Source organism: Dromaius novaehollandiae, chromosome 13 (genome assembly GCF_036370855.1).
Source record: "Dromaius novaehollandiae isolate bDroNov1 chromosome 13, bDroNov1.hap1, whole genome shotgun sequence".
Classification (NCBI taxonomy): domain Eukaryota; kingdom Metazoa; phylum Chordata; class Aves; order Casuariiformes; family Dromaiidae; genus Dromaius; species Dromaius novaehollandiae.
The window spans coordinates 20,155,096-20,172,534 of NC_088110.1; the positions used below are offsets into that span (position 1 = coordinate 20,155,096).

General features: G+C 41.9%; 1 protein-coding gene across 1 annotated transcript; it reads left to right on the forward strand.

Moving 5' to 3' along the window:
• Window positions 1-3,660: 3,660 nt before the first annotated feature.
• On the forward strand, window positions 3,661-16,333 carry HSD17B2 (hydroxysteroid 17-beta dehydrogenase 2). Its single transcript, XM_026092620.2, has 5 exons — window positions 3,661-3,999; window positions 8,554-8,766; window positions 9,104-9,289; window positions 13,015-13,152; window positions 14,260-16,333. The coding sequence occupies exons 1-5, from the start codon at window positions 3,708-3,710 to the stop codon at window positions 14,616-14,618; spliced, it is 1,188 nt and encodes a 395-aa protein (XP_025948405.1). The 5' UTR covers window positions 3,661-3,707; the 3' UTR covers window positions 14,619-16,333.
• The last annotated feature ends 1,106 nt before the right edge of the window (window positions 16,334-17,439 follow it).

Here is a 17,439-nt window from a genome sequence, read left to right on the forward strand (position 1 = left end):
GCTACAAAGACACACAAAGCAGAGGTTCTGAGCTGCGACAGTCGTTGCGTTGCACAGCTGAAACAGAAGAAGACTGGATCAGCAAACAAAATAGAGCAAGGTCGAAAACTAAAGAGCTCTGCTTAAACCAAAAAACAAATCTGTGACTGTCGGGGCAGAGGAACCTGAGGTAGAGATTGGACGTGAAGAAAAATGATTAGTGCTTGCAGACAATGTAATTCATGTTGCAGCAGGGACAGAAGAATATCAACATAAAACAAATATTGGATTAGTATTGGATGTCACACGTGATACCTTTGGATCAAGGGAAGATGCTGAAAAGAAAAATATTGATTGGTGAATTACTGGAAAAAGACAGAAAGCACAAGAGAAGCTTGGCCATAGAAGTGAAAAACGATGCAAGGAAAGATAACAGACATGCTGACGGCCTGGTGGCTGAGCTGGATGCTGCTACTGTGCTAGAAAGCCACAGAAGCATTCACTGAATGAATAAAACCCAGCAGGAAAGGTTTGGAACTGGAAATGAAGGCATGAAAAGCAAAGACAGAAGAACGCTCATTACCAGGAAAAAGAGGTTGGCAGTGCATTTCAAGGAGTTGTGATTCAGACTCAAGAGATCATGTAGAGACTGGATATTCATGCTGCAGAGTACCGTGAGAGGCTTGCTGTTCGTGAAAGGCATGTTCTGTCATCATTGCTTTAACTGACTTTCAAAAGATATCTTTTAGCATGAAGAGACTTAGACTGTGGAGCATACCTGAGTTCTGCAAAATCACGGTCAAAACCCTCAACACTACCAAAATGGAGCACAGAGATTAAAGGGCTTTTTGAGGGTAAGTGATCAGACAACAGAACAGCTTAGCCAAGAGGCTGGTCTGAATCATTTCTCTTCTGCTCTTTGGCATTGTCATAGCCTGACTATGGAAGCAGTGTTCAGCCTCCTGTATAAAATATGTAGATGACTAGGGCATAAAGGGAGAGAACACTGAGTTATTGTGATGCCTCTAAAAAGCTAGGAAGAAAGACAAATGTCCTAGCAAAAAACAGAAGGTCAAGCTTAGCTCAAAATCAATTAGCCCAAATCAGGCCTCCTTGTAACTCAGATGTCATGTTGAAGCAACATCCTATTACAAGGCAAAAAACATCTGGAAGGGATGATAATTTGGAGGAGCCCCATCTTTGCCAGCAGAGCTATCAAGATGGAAGTGAGATAGAGATGTATATTCATATCATGAACAGGCATGTTGTAGAGAAACAGGAGATAATGCAGACTCAATTGTAATCTTGTGTTAATGTACAGCAGTGAGAACTGGAGATGTACCAAAATGGTAGACATAAAAAGCAGATGCTTTCTTAAGATGGATGGTGGAAATGAAACGATTAAAACTCGTCTCACTGCAAAATTGTACTGAAAAATCCTCAACTAGCAACTTGTCTCTGTTGGAGTCTGAGAAGTCCAGGCTGGGCTGAGGCTACAGGAGGTGGGTACTCCAAATTAATGCTTCTCGGCCATTTTTAGATCATACTCTCTTTTTCAATAGTAACATCTTTCCTGGCGTGTACCATGTATGGATTTATGTGTAATTTTATTCACACACTGCAGGGTGAACATATGGTCAGCTACTCGCCGGAAATCCCCCGTGCCTTCAGTGCTTACATTTCATATTCAAAATATAAGTTTGGCAGTAATTCAGACACAGCTCGGTCTGCACCAAACTTTCCTCAGTCGTTCTGCACCTGGGTGGGTGCCGACGCACGCTGTGAGCGTGCAGCGCGTGCACGTAGCATCCCCAGCGGTACGTCTGCATTTATGATAGTGCAAATATGGTCTGAAGGGCAAGCGTGCCGGAGGGCAAGCGTGCACGTGTGCAGGCGGGTGGGAGCGAGGGCACGTGGTGGGGCTACGCGGGGAGCAGGCAAAGGCTCTAACGGGGACCGCTGTGTGGGGGCCCGGCCCACCGGCCACGCGGCTCGGCCCTCACCCACCTCCTTCCCCTCCCCGCGCGCAGAGGGGAGGCCAGGGTGGCTGTCAGGGTGGAGGTGGTTCATTCTGCTCGTTTTCCCACTCTGCAAAAACTCCAGCGCCCGGTATCCTCCGGTGTGAGAGGTGGCACTTTAAATGCCAGCACATCAGTGATCCCTGAAAGCATGCGATAAGGACCGATCCCCTAGGGAAAACAGAAGTCCCCAAGAGAAATCTTTAAGAAGAAGCTTTAACCAAGGACAGAGCATAATTGACCTCAGGTACAATTGCCGTTATAACGCTAATAAAAGCAGAAGCAGCAAATGACAAAGAGAAATGAAATTAATTAGTCCATGCTCTGTGCACTAACTAGCATTGCCATGCAAGGATGAACGAATGAGAGTGGTTCACAGTAATAATGAATGGAAAACAGACTTTTAGGAAAATGTTCCTTTAAAAAAGTGACCTCATCTCTAATGTAAACTACATACAGAGGTTGGTAAACATTTTTACTGGCTGTAAAAAGTTGTAGTCAACAGATTTACCATCCCATAAAACCCCAAAGGAATAATGGAATGGAAATGTGCTTATAGCTCATGTTAGGTTTACGCCCTGCAATTTAATCTTTCAGTGTCTATCTAAAATAAAATAGGTCAACAGTACATTTTCTTTCTAAAAAATAGCTGAATCATGTTAGCTGGTTTTGTGGTAACTTAGACTCATCTCTCAAACCAATTAACAGGGATTTTAAAACAAGAGTTAAATGTGTCTAAGTTATTTTTCAATCCTTTTAGCTAGATTGATTTGAAAGCATTGTTTTCTTATTGTTAAAATAACTTTCAGAGAACAACATTAATTGATTGGTTTTTTTTTTTTTTTTTTTTTTTTTTGCAACTTGCTCTGGGTTTTGAACCAACGATTCCTGTCAAAACTAAGGTTAGTGTCGTCATCGGAGGTCGACTGAAGGTTCGATCTCAGGTGTTGTCCTCTTGACAAAATGCCCTCGGAAACAAACTACCTCCTACCAAAAGTCCGTTCTCGTCTTCACCCCAGCCTCTCCCTGTCATACAAACCCCTTTGTACTTCCGTGAACCTAAGTGTAGTATTGCCATGAATATGGAATAGGTAAATAGCCCAAGATATGCGCTAAAGCGGGGCGGGTAATTCTTGGCCTTTTGTTGAAGCAGAAGGGTGGGCCAGGAGTGGCACACACGGTACCGTCCAGGGCTCGCCACGGGGTTGGTACTATTGAGAATAAATACCGTGACTCGTTTTTCACTGCCCATCGAATTAAGGCCACTGAAACTACACTCACTTTTTAGGCAGGAAATTCCAGATATTTTCCATAAAGGAAATACTTCTTTTTTTACTGTCTAGGGAAATGTACTCTAAACATAAAACATATAGCAGTTGAATTTGTCCCGAAGCCAGAGCCTGCTGCATCATATCCATTCCCACTGCTGTCAATCATGATCCAGCCAGCATGTTGTTCAGAAGGTGGAGCTGTCAGGCAGAAGAAATAAAAGGTAAGAAGAGAAAGGCTTCTCCTGCTTATTGCTGATGTCAAGGGTAAGTGGGATTGTGCTTTGTGGCTGTTGGCTTTGCAACTTATGTCAAACCTTTAAACGGAGTCCCCTTTCTCTGCCCCACCCCCTCACCCTGCCCCTATATAACTCAGCTGCATTTAGCAACACCTGCTTTTGCACTGCCGGCCGTGGGGTCTGCGCGTGCCTGCCTTTCGCCTATGCGGATGGATGCTCTCGGTCTCGGGGCCGGCCGCTGCCCTGGATGGCTCTGCGTGGCCGCCACGGCGCTGCTTGGGGCGACGGTGCTCTGCGCGGCCAAGAGGAGCCAGGTGGCCGCGGCGAACGGGCTCGCGTGGGCTCTGCTGCCCGCCGCGCTGGGGCTGCTGTGCTGCGCCGCGCTGGGCGCTTGCGGGGGGCTCGTTGCGTTTCTGGCAGCGTGTCTCGTCCCCGCCGCGTCCCTGGGTGCTGGGGGAGTGCTGCCCGTGGGCGGCAGGGCTGTGCTGATCACAGGTAAGGCGCTGCGCCGAACTTGGGGAAGTGAAAACCGGCTGCTCGCACAGGTGTGCTGCAAAACTTTGTATTGTCGGGTTAGGGCACTGCTGGCTCTTCCTTTATTCTTCTTGCTCATTTTATTGGCTTTTCCAGAGTTTGTTTTTTTCCTCCAGGTAAATAAATGTTCTGAAATTAAGTAGAACAGGGTGTTAATAGATGCTGGTTTTTAGTGCCTTATTTAATTTTTACAAGTAGCTTTTTAGACAGACTTGTGAAGTTACCTAGTGAAAAAAGCATGAGAATACTTATGATGGTCTAATCTTTTAGGAGAAACTTTAGTTTTTGGAGGCCTTTAAAATACTACATTAATACATTACTCTTGGTTACCACAGTTTATTAAGCTGGTTGCTGATGTACAGTTGTCTTTTGAGGTGCATGTTTGTGCAGTACATACTGTGAATATCATGTGTGTATTTCAAGATACCAGTTTGGTGCCTCTTCTTTGAAACAGTTGGAAACAATAATTCAGAAGTGAGTAGTTTTCTTCACCAGCTGTGAAAGTTCATAAGTAATAAATTCAGTCCCCATATTAACACACTGCTGTATTCAAAACCCACTTCTGGTTTGTGGAGATGTCACTTCTGTAGTTTTAAGTCTTTTTGTCTCCCCCTGCTTCTTCTAAATACTGTGAATATAGTTGTTTATTTGTGTTAATCACACATTCAGATTGGAGTGACTACCTACTGTTTCTTGCACTGGTAACTTGTTTTTTGTTTTATTTTTGCCTCTGGAAAGCTGAATTAGGTTTCTTTGGATTATAGCACTGCTTCATTTCTTTGTATAGGGAGTCCTGGAAAACAATTCAGTTTTTTTTTTGCTAGCAAGCATTAACACAGGGATTAAATACCAAAGGTGAAAGAGAGGACAAGATGAGCAGTAAGTTCTCACCTCCCCGTTTAGCAGCTGTATGCTGCTAGCTTTATTTGTGCAGGTGTATTGAATGCAGATGGGTATCAGGAGCAGGAATAGGGAGCATTCCTGCACCCCTCCCCTGCAGAGGCAGTGCGCTGTGCTTGCACTCAGGTGTCTTCCTTCCTTTTGTAAGAATGCAATTTAGTGTTTCTTCAGTAAAAGGTGCTCTCTCAGAACCTACCTGCTCTAGAGAATTTGAATTAGAGCAATGTAGGGGAGTGAGGAACGCTTGATTGTACTCCAGCAATTGAACGTGTTTTCTTTGGGACTGTGCTGGAATTGTCCTGAAGAAATGCAAGTTTGGACATCTCTCACAGCTGACGCGTCTGAGTGTAACACCTCTTCTCAGGTGTTACTTGAATCCAAACCAGTATGCAATCAATCAAACCTCAATCAACTGAAACAATAGTTTTACTTGAGGCTTTTCTGGGTTAAATCGCTTTGACTGTAGTACTCTTCCCCTTACTAACTGCAGGATTTGTGTGTGAGTGTGTACACAATAGCAAGGTGCCTTTCAATCAATTTTGGCATCACTTTCTCCAATTTAGACAAGACCTGAGTCAGGTACTTCATGGGGAATGGTGTCACCACCACCCCCACGACCCCCCAACAGCCCTACGCTGTTGAGGAGCATTGCTGTGCTCCTCTACAGAGCTACCACCTATCACTCCTAAGATAGCTGCATTTTAACGGAGGATGGTGTAACCTCTGGGTTTTGTCAGATACTGTTCTGGTCCTCTTTGGATGGCCGTTGCGCTGTTGCTGGTGCTGTACATTACTAATTTAAGCCAACGATACCCTAGAGTACCACGACAAGGGAGAACTGCCCGTTGTCAAAAGCTTTTTCACATGAATAGCTGCAGGCAGGTGAGTAGTCTTGAAATCATTGATAAACCATTTCTACTGCTGCTCTCTGTGAGTGAGTGCTTCAGGTGTCCTTAAACAGAAACCCCTGCGTATGCAAACACTGACGATGTTACAGGAAATCTTTTCTGTAGTTTGATAGACTCAATATCCAGCTTCGCCAGGAATTAAATTGTCCTGAAGATCCAAAGTACCAGGAGTTGTAAAACTCTCGCTTTAATTATTTTGTGCTCAGTGGGATGAATTTTTTTCAGGTAACTTCAGCTTTGCAGTCTTAGTGTTTGACTTGGTGTTTCTGATCCCCTGTGTGAGTTCATAATAACAATGAATTCTGTGTGATGATTCAGCCCAAGTCAATACTGACTGCCTGTCTTAAAAGAAATCTCTTAATTGTTCATGTATTATTTCTGATACAGGAGTAAGGGAGGGAAATTCTCTAGCTGGTCTATACAGAAGACCTAACTAAGGCTGAAAGAAACTTTACTATTTAAATGTTGTGTTGAGAGGTAGAGTTTCTCTGGACTTCAATGGAGAAACTCAGGTGTGTGTGTTTAAAGTATTTGATAAGCCCAGCAGCAGGCACAGATAAACACTACTGGTATTTCCTTCTCAGGATTGCTACAGCTCTCCCTAGCTCTTATGCACTTTTCCCCTTCCTAAGTTAAAGCTGTGCTGTAAAACTTTAAGTAATGTGTAGCTTTGTGCGTATGTACTTGCTGGGAAGGATTTGACCCAGAAATAAGATTTTCATGAAAAAAGAAACGAAGGGGGAAAAAAAAAACCCACCCCAAAACTACACATCTGTTATTCTTCAGAATAGTTGCAGCCCTTTTCATTTTTCTCCAGGGAATCCTAAGAATGTTTGTTTTCTCTTCCCTTCTCTTTTGGGGGGAGAAGTTCCGCACGACCTGTGATGGTCTGGTGCACCTTCAACAAACTGCAGGTTTCAGAAATGCCAAAAAGTATATTTTTTAAAAGTATTAAACACAGCATGATGATAACTTTTTTTCAAGATCTTGGACTGATTGATGTAGACATTTAGTACATGTTTCTTTCAGATCATCTGGAAATTATTTTTTTTTCACCTTTCAGGAATAAAACTCCAGTTAGAAGACAGACCAGAAATTAAAATGTAGCATTAATTAAGATGAGCCTCTCTGGTAATCAAATTCTATTGACTAAGGATTTAGAGTGCAGGAACAGGCCCATTACTAACAATTGTAATACCCTCCTCTGTGTGCTGAATTCACAGATTAACCCTTAAGAATTTCTGGTAAGGTTAAGTGAGGAGTTTTGCAGCCCTTTCACAAATGAGGAAATGGTAAAAAGCTGGCAGGAGTCCCAGCCCTCTGTCCCACCTTCAGGTTTCCAGCCACGCTGCAGAATGGTTTGGAAGCTGAGCATTTGCGTAATAAATTGGTATCGCAGGAGGCAGCCAAATCTGGGATAGTGCCATGGATTTCAGTGCACATCAGCATACAAGAGCCCTTTTGCAGCAGTTAAAATAGAGGCTACAGTGCCGTGTTGTGCAGCATGCTGATGTATCTCTGCGTTGTGATGTAAAAGAGCAGCATTCACTTCTTAAGCTTCTCGTTTTCCTCCTGATGTTGTCATTGGCGCTTACTTGGCACAACTCCTGCAGCAGTGTCTGTAGCCTCTTCTCCTGTCTTCAGTAGAGTCTTGTGTCATTTCTTTGTGGACGAGTACGATGTTTCCTCCTTTGCTAAGAAGTTTCTCTGGAGACGGACAGAAGGTCAGATGGAGGAATTGGAAAAGATACCAGGAGAGAGAACACTTAAAAGTATCTTAAGATAGTGACAGTAAAATATAGCGTTGAACGGAGAGACTTGCAAATCAATTGACTTACTTGTTAAATACTCCTTGTTCTTAACTGGTGGGGGAAATTGCACACTCATAACCATGAAGGTTGTTGTTATGAGTGTGCTTGTTTTAATGGCGTTTGCTGCATTTGGTAGTTCGTTATGTTACATGTACAAAGACTGGGAATAAGTCTGATGCTGGAGAAGATAAGAGAAGTTCTGATGCAAGCCTGCACAAGTTAAATAGCCGATATTATTTGGCTTAGTCTAAAAATGCCCTTCTGAAGCATTCTTAGGGCTTGAAAGCAATGAGCTCCTTTACAGTGAAAGAAATGCTTCTTAGCTTTGGCTTCACAGCAGCCTGTGACCAAAGCAGTATATAATAGAACGATCCAGGTGGTAGAGATTTGAATAAAATAATGCTTCCTTGGATTAAGAAATATTACCTAGTGATTTCTTTGAATTCCAGTGCCCTGTAATTGCTTTGTTCATCTGACATTTCAAATTAAAATAATTGTTTTTTTCCTCTTGTTTTTCCTAAATACTTTCCTTACCAGGTTTCAGTCTGAATACTAGCATAAAGTCATTCCAGGGTTTTATTTCCTTTGTATGTGTGAATTAAATCTTGGAATACCTTAGTGGAAGAGCATGGACAGTTGCCCTTAGCTCTGTCTGTAAAGCGAAGAGGAGATACTCTATCAGCAATGCTTTGCTGACTATGCAAAGGTCCAGTTCCTCAAACTCTTAAATCTGCACCTTTCTTCAACTACTGTAGCAGTATTTCTGAGTGACTTCGTTTCATCCTCTATTCAGTTATATTTGCAAGTATTTCCATTGAGTGCCTCTTTTTTTTCAGAAGATAGTGGTTCAGGACAGGCTCACTTTTTAACTCACAGTTTTTTTTTGATAATTTCAGGAAGTGACACTGGGATTGGACATGCGCTGGCTAAATACTTGGATAACTTGGGTTTTGTTGTATTTGCTGGGGTTTTGAATAAGGATGGACCTGGGGCCGAAGAACTGAGAAGGACATGTTCTCAGAGACTTTCCCTCCTGCAGCTGGATGTAACCAATCCTACCCAAGTCAAGGAAGCCTATCTCGAAGTTTCAGAGACAGTGCAAAATACAGGTATAGCTTTTGTGCCGTTATAACGGGGATACTAATGTACCTGCTTGCTAGGTGCATCTCTTACCTGTTGGTTGCATCATGGCTTAGGTGTGTAGGTCTTCCCCACCTCCAGTCTGTGGTCAGTCAAGGTATTTATATTGATGACTTCTGCTTGCTGGGACACAGGAAAATGGTGATGGTATCCCAAGGAGGGCATGCTGTGTATCTGCAGCTACCGAGCCTCTCAGCTTTGATCTGGAGGGACTACCCGGCTCGGCAGTTTATTCTTTGCGGATCTAGTTTCCTGCGGATCTAGTTTCCTGCCTTATGGCAACCCTGTCCTTTCTCCTCCTCTCAGGGCTCTGGGGAGTCGTGAACAACGCTGGCGTCCTGGGGTTCCCCGCAGATGGTGAGCTGCTCCCCATGAGCACGTACAGGCAGTGCATGGATGTGAATTTCTTTGGGGCCGTGGAGGTGTCCAAAACCTTCTTACCGTTACTTCGGAAATCCCAGGGAAGGCTTGTTAACATATCAAGTATGGCAGGTAAGCTGAGACAAAGCCCCAGGTAAACTTCTGATGCAGCGCATGTAACGGCTAGCTTCCTTGGCATAAATGTTGACAAAGGGGTTGATCGGTTTTGCTTGTCGATATGCCTATGAAGTTAACATCTAGGTAATAAGTACTTTTTTCTTTTGTGTGGGAGGCTATTTTTAGTAACCAGTCCTTACAGAAGAAGAGATTAATTTAGTTTAAAGTACTGTTATATAGGAAGGATCATAAAATTCAGCTCTTGTGTTGTTGATGCTGTGAGGAGTAGCTTTTGAATTTCCAGGCAGACTGGAGCTAAAACACAGGTGTTTCTAGAACACATTCCAGGAGAAGGCTGCAATTGCCTTATTTTGAGTGTTATTGGACCATACTGTCTGCTGTGGAGATGTCCAGCGGTTGTCTTGTGCAGAAACAGGTATTCTGTTTGGGATGGTTACAGCTGAGGGCTCAGTTCAGTGTGTGTTGTTGTTCTTCTTCTTTTTTTAAGTAATTTGGGTTAAAACTGGAATATAAATATTTTTCACATAAGTTCAAGACTTTTTGCCATTTTTAAACCAGAGGCCATTTATAACTGTCTATAACAAATGTTAGATAGATATTTCAGCTGGGCAGCTCCACTTTGCTACACTCATAGGGCTCAAATACTGTAGTTAGAGTGGGAAAGCGCAATGATAAAACACCTACTGAAGAGAAACAAATCTAATTCTTAGAGAACAAAAGCCAGCTTTATTTTTCACTCTATCCTATGATTTTTCCAGAGTGTGCATCTTCTGCTCAGCTCTGCTACAGCCATCTCCCACTCCCAAAGGACGGGATGGTGTCATGTGCTTTCTTTCAGGCTGCTGCTCTAAATCAGTTGCTGAGTATGGGGGAAAATTGAAATATCGGCCATCTGTATAACTTCAGTTGCCTGGATGACAGAATAGCAAAACTTTGTATAATCATTCTTTGTCCCCAGGCTTAAAAGGAGGGGGAATCATACATGGGGAGTCATGTTGCATTTTACTTTCCTTTTTTCATATATTCCATTAACATATCTTTTTCTTCAAAAAAAGCTAGCAAATGAAAGGAAACAAAGTTCTTAAAGACAAGTTTTCTGTCCAGCTGGAGATCTTTTTGCATGCTAGCTCCTGAACTCACAGGTCTGTGTTTCTTCTAAAGAAGACAGGTTTCTGTAAATGAGGACTTCACAGATAATTTTTTAAATTAATTTTTAATTTTAATAAGAGTCAAAAATTAAAAAATTAGAAGGATCTTGATTAAATAAAAAGGAGTTTAAATTTAGATTCTCATTCCAGTGTATTGAGCAACAGATGAAGCTGTTTGTCTTTTTATAGCCAAGATTCACAGAACAGAAGCATAATGTCTGTGTCCTATCCTGGAGCCTGGTCTGTTAATAACCTGAGAATGGAAGAATGTGTGTGTTTATTTATATTTCTTTTAAAATATTTTTATCATCTTAGAAAAATACTTTATCCTAACTTACTAGTGAAGTGGTAAGTTTTTTCATGAATAAAATCACTTATTTTTTTTAAGAATTAACAGAGTATAATGTGCTTTTCAGATTTATCCCATTAATGGGAAATTCTGTATTTAGAGCAAAAATACCCCCCAAAACCCCATGCGTTTAGGACATAACTTTCTAGTCTAGGAGGACGTGAGATGCTAAGATGTAGAAACAGAAGCAATAATCATCATCATAATAACAGCCAGCAGCTGAGGAGCAAGAAAGCTCATTTGAAAATGAGACCTGCTAGATGCAGGATGTCATGATGCTGGAAGGTATTTTGGCTTTATGAAGATTTCTTAAGGATTTATCATATTGGCTGCTTCTAAAATATTTGTCTGCCTCGTCTGCTTGGACCCTCCTTTCCATGCGTTCATGCCCACGTGAATCCCGCTGTGCTGCCTAGGGGACTTGTGCAGGCATTACCTTCTGCTCGTGGCTTGCCTTGAGGATATGGCGTCAGTCTCGCTTCGATATTATCTTTTGTTTTTTCTTTTTCTTTTTCCTTTTATTATAAGTGTGTTTTGTATCTGCACACCTATGTTTATGGTTCAGTGCCAACATTTTAACAAAATCTGTCTGTTGTTCAGGTGTGTTTGGGCAGATGTTTACATTCTTAGCACAAATACCCAAGTTGCCTTGGAGGGATAAATGGAGAGGTTCCCTAACCTGAATAATTTGGCATTACTGGAATCAATAGTGACCCTGCTTAAACTATAAGTGTTCATATGGATGTTCTTACACACAGGCCAGTTCTGGTAAATAGCTTCTTCTTAACACAGGGTCTGAGAGTCCTTTGGTAAAACACTAGCAGAAAAGTTAGTGAGGCCTCATTATGCTGAGTCTATTCCTGTCTGTACATAGCTAATTTAACTAGTCTTGAGGTTAGCTTGGCCTCAGAGGGAAAGAATATGTGATTCGGTTGGTTCAAACCCATTGAAATTCAAGTTGATTCATATGCATACAACAGGAAAGTTAGCATCGAGTTGGCCTGACTGTGTATGAAGCTCTGAGACATCTTGGTCATTGCATACAAAACCGAATAAATGGTGCCAGTGGCTTACCTGAAAGTCTGCCATTATTGAAGTATTTTCTTGTAAAAGATTAAAATGTATTGAGACAAACGTGTAATATTGTCTGTTGGAAATGGAGGCCATACCAGAGGATGCACCAGCCCAACTGCTGGTGCGGGTGGGAGGAGAAAGGAGGTGCCCTGGGGAGGGGAAGGCGTATGTGGTCTGATCCCTCACCCCTGCTGCAGGAGCCCAGCCTGGGGCACCTGCATGCCTCCTGAATTGGGCAGCAATCTTCTGTGCAGTGACAGAACAGGCTGTCTCTAAAGGGAGACTGAACAGACAAAAAGCTGCTCAACCTAAAATGTCTTTTAATTTTTCTGAGACTGAAACAGTGAGTTTCAGTTTTAAGAACAGACAAAGGATATCATATCTGGAAAATATTTCTTCTTTTCTTTGGAAACTTTTGTTTCCTAAACATATGGATTTATTTTAAATTCACCTAAAATGCTTGTTGTCTTCTATCTTTTTCCATCTGCACAAATGCTGCTGAGATCAAAGAGGAGGGGATATAACTATCCATGGCAACTCCTGCTTCTGAGTGAGATCTCAGGGATTCCTAGCACACCAGTGGTGTGATTCCAAACTGGACAACCTTTGGTTTCTCCACAGAGGTCTTCCTTACTCTTGTCTTGTTACCTCTGGTCTTTCTGATTTTTAGCTGGAAAAAACGGAACACCAGTAGGCTTTGAAGCTAGATTTGAGATTATGTACCCTGTTGGAACTGTGGTTTATATGGGAGCTTGAAATCTGTAACAGTGACAACAAAACCAGCGGTATTAAACCTTCACTTCACTATTTATATGAACTAAAACATTATCTGTGTTTCTGAAACCAACAGTCATTGCAATTCTCAGCAGTTTTTACCCTCGAATGCAAAGCAGTTTATTCTTTCTGCATTACAGGGTATCTTATCAGGCGTTACTGAGCATAACTGCAATAACCAACTGCTAATTTGAAATACTCTTCTTTTTCTTTTTTCTTGCTTCCAGAAAGAAATGATTTTCTCACTGACTTGTCTTTAACCTCAGTGAGAGCTGCGTAATTTTGGTTTCACTATAATCATCCTTCTAAATCACTGAAATAGGAGCTGGAAAGAGCTGGAGTTGAGCTTTATCATGTTTATATTGCTCCTGCAGGAGGCATTCCACTACCCAAGTATGCCGCGTACGGTGCATCAAAAGCAGCTCTGTCCATGTTTTCTGGAGTAATGAGGCAAGAGCTTTCCAAATGGGGAGTTAAAGTTGCTGCAATTCATCCATCAGGCTTCAGAACAGGTTGGTATTTGACATTTTAGATGGTTCTCTTTGTTCCCTGGATCTTTTGTGTAGTCCAGCGTCCTCAAACAGAGCCAGGAATAATCCTCAGCAGTCATACTTTTTTCCCATTCTTCACTTTCATTACTGAAATTAAGACCTACATTTTTTTAAAGAGAACTACCCCCTTCAATACTGCACGCTGCCTGCCTCTACTTTACTAGTGCATCCTTTTCCTGGGCAGAGTGGAGAGTTTCTTTTGCTTTGAGATGAACCAAAACTTAGGGAAAGGTCCTCACTGGGGAATCCTGAAAACCCTGTTATACCTTTTGTACAGTGGGTCACAGTTTGTCTTCAAAATCAATTGCTGAGCTATTCCCCGTAAGAGAATTGGTAACTTCCTTCTGCTCTAGCCTTGCCAAAGTTTAAAAACCAGGCATTGCTTTGGGTTTTACTTGGGTTTTATGGCTTGCTTTTCCTGCACAAGAACTTCAGGACTCACTTTTAGTCTGTAAAGCCCTACCCTCCTCAATATCAGAGTTCTCTTTATTGAGCTGTACCCTATATCAAAATACTTGCAGCAATACCTTTCATCATGCTTACTAGCTGTTGATGTTACTATAGATAACTTCTAAGATTTCAACTCCACTTCCTCTCTCGTGTTCTTCTGCTGCCTTCTGTTCCAAATTCTCCTCCTCCCACCTCTACAAACACATTTCTCTGGAGCCTGTTTGGGTTACAAGCTGATCTCCTGCTGCACCTTTCAATCATATTTCCATTAATGAGTACTAATTAGAAATAGCAGCAAGAGGAATAAGGACAGAATGGCAAGGAAAAAAAGATACTGACTTATACATAAAAAAAGCTTTCTCACAGCTAAGTGCTAACAGACTTGTGCATAAACCATGTGCTTTTTATGTAGTCTATGCTTCATGAGTTCTCTCCCTGACCCCAGTAAAAACAGTTGTCTACCCATATATATTTTGTTTGTGCATTGACATGGTTTAGGACAACTACGTAAATTGGGGCTTGAGAGATGGGGAAAGACCTTCTTTGCTATTTGTTATAGGTGGATATTCTAGTTCAGCCCCAAACCCGTTTGCTCTCTCATGATGATTGCTGCTGCAGGTATACAAGGCACATCTGAACTGTGGGATAAACAAGAAAAGGACCTAATGGAGAAGCTTCCAGCAGGCGTGAGGAGAGATTATGGAGAAGACTACCTCCTGGAGCTGAAGAGCTACCTCCTGCGCATGCCTGCCTACTGTGACTCTGACCTCTCCCCCGTGCTGGGTGACGTTCTGCACGCTTTACTGGCCAAGAGGCCGCAGGGCTTGTATACTCCCGGCAAAGGGGCTTATGTGCCTCTCCTCATCTTTTGCTACTTTCCTCTCTGGTTGTACGACTTTTTCATTAGTAAGTTACTAGGTATTGAGCCCGTCCCAAGGGCGCTGAGAACATCAGAAGCTAGAAATAAGAACCTCTAAGGCTCTTGGGTGGTGAAACAGCTGAGAAAAACACTATTTTAAGACACTGCTATTTATTGTACTTTGTTAAATCGCATTTACCCTGCCTTGTAAACTGAGGCAAGTCTCTGTTAAGTGTGACATCCAGGAAAAGTGGTAGATAAACAATGACAGAAAACAAAATTCTTCCAAATAGGCCCTGTCTAGAGATTAACAATGCAAGATGCTGCCTTTTGCATAAGGTATCTTGAGAGGTTATGTAGCTCCTGTCTGCTTCAAGAGGCACCATTACCAACATGCTGATGTCTCTCTAACCTGTTCTTAAAAAGTAAATTGAGACTACACAACTACATGAATGCTGTAAACATTAGAGGTTGTCTCTTCTTACTGTTGGAAAGACTTTCTGAATGTCTACTGTAAATTCTGCAACTTCAGGCTAATACTCTTTTCTTTTTGTTCTGTCCCTGGCGGACATGAAAAATGATTGACCCTTTCCTAACACCTCTCCCCCTCAGGTTTTGTGAAGTATAGCTCTAATGTTTATGACATGTCCTCTTTGCTAGACTAAGCAACATAAATTTTTTTTAATCTGTCTCTGCTCAATTTTTTTCCAAGACCTTCATCAAGAAGGAAACAATCTCCTTAAAAAAAAATAATAGTAAGTATATCCAGGGCTACTTTGATATCGCTGTCTTGGACATTGTGTATTTTATCTGTATATGCTTGTACTTCTTTATTTCTAATTGTTAGTAAATCTGATCTCACTTCTGCTTTTTGTACAATTTCTTACTTAGTTTTGTGTTTATGAAGAACTCATGATTTAGCTAGTTTCTCCTAATACTCTTCCTGTTTTCCCCTCTGCTTTGGGTGTGTTAGTGTTTGGTTCCTTATGACCACTAAGTCTTCATGCCTGCTTTATTGAGGTCTGCTGTCTTTCTTCTGAGCTGCCCTTTCTTCTCATCTCTTGCATCTTGCACCTTTTTGCTTTCAGTCGTTCCCTCTCCACTGCATTTATTGTAGGAGTGTTGAGTGCCTCTCTGCCACTTGCTTTCCTGTTGCTTATGTCAAAAACCCTCAAAGTCCCACCCCTTTTTGCAATGCTCTTTGTACTGTTCTGTTTTGAAAGGTTCTGATATGTTGGGGGGAAAAAAAGCTGTGTTCATCTGCTTTCCCTGGTTTGGCCATCTATACTAGGCCTTGCTATGACATTAATTTCCTTTTCGATGGTGGAAAGTTGGAAGTCATTACATCCTGGGCTTTGAATGGAGACGGACTTCTTTTCTTGGCCTTTCCGGACAAATTCTAATCTTCTGTTGCAACCCGAGTCATGTCACTTATTCTTCCAGTCAGCTGATCAAAATTACAATTTAATTTGCCTATGTAATAGTCCTTCCCTCTTCTTCTGTGCATCTTTTTATATCAACACAAGACTCCTATAAATGCATAGAGGATGCTGAGCAGTTTTGGCCCACTTTTTTAATTCTTGTGCTGGTGTGGAAATCCTCCTGTCTTGTACGCTTTGTTATGACTTTTGCTGCCGCGGCTTACCTCCTGGTGGGTTTACACAAGTCTCCCTATAACAGATTTTTGCTTTCCTTTGAGAAAATGCAGCCAAAAACGTTATTCCCTTAGGCAATCCAGGGCTATTTCTGTCTCCCTGCTCATTTCTTCCTTTACCTTTTCCATGAAACTTCTTTTATGTATTTTTACTGGCAAATAATAAATAGTGTTTAGTAGCTGGGTTGTTCTGACTCTTTTTGTCTGGTCTAACCTTTCATGCTTTTGGGGAACCAGTGCTGCACCCAGCCAGGTGGTCTACCCTCGGTTCTGAGGCTGCCCTTGTTTCCGCAGGGGGAAGGCGGCAGGGCCCCGGCCGCAGGAGAGCCCGGCGTGGAGAGCTCCCCCGGGGATGCCGTGCAGGCACCCAGGGGCCCTATCTGAGCTTTGAATACCTTCCGGCTTAGCCTGCTATTCAGTAGTTCCCTATCTTGATCGCCATCCTGGATGGAGAGGGTTGTTTTTCACTTCACGCCCAGATAAGATATAGCTTAGGTGGTCTGGAATTTTGCCCTTGGGGGCTAATAAACATTGTGCAACCCAAATTCCTCCTTAGTGGCCTGTTGCCTGTTCTCTGTAACTATCCTCCTAACAAACTTTAATCATTGCTACATTATTTATCTGTAGTTATAAAATGTAGGTTTTTTTCCTCCCTTCAGTTCCTTAACAGGACTATCTTGCACATTGCAGATGTATTAAACTAGGTGTCTATATGGAAGACGTGATTCCCCCGCACCCTGGGAGAGACTCATCTTAAATAGCCATTTTATGCCTCCTCAAATAACTAAAGATATTTTTAGCAAGTCTCAAATAATTGCAGTATTGAAGATTGTTATTATTTCAGTCCCACAGGGATCTTATTTTGTGTTTTAAAGATGATAACGTGTTACAACAGAATTAAATTGTACATCATTTAACAGGTTGTACTTTTAGAGGTAAATTTTCTTTGCTAATGGCTCACCTTGCAAATAATCCAAACTGTTTCAGTCTGAAATCTGGGAGAACTACAGAGTAAGTAGTGGATATTTGTGGCCAACACACTCATTTAGATGTTAAAACTGATTCTAGCTTATGCTCTCGTGGACCAGTATTTGTGTTATGTTCCTCGGCTTTCTAAAAAGGCTGATCTACTACAAAGCTATTTTAAGAATAGGAGGGAAGGGTTTATGTTTAGTTCTACCAGTGGAAACTGATGTATTAAAAAACCTAGTTTGAATCTAGTTTTGCAGATAATTTTTTTTTTTTAAAGAAGCAAGCAGCATGGTGAAGAAAATTACCTGAAACT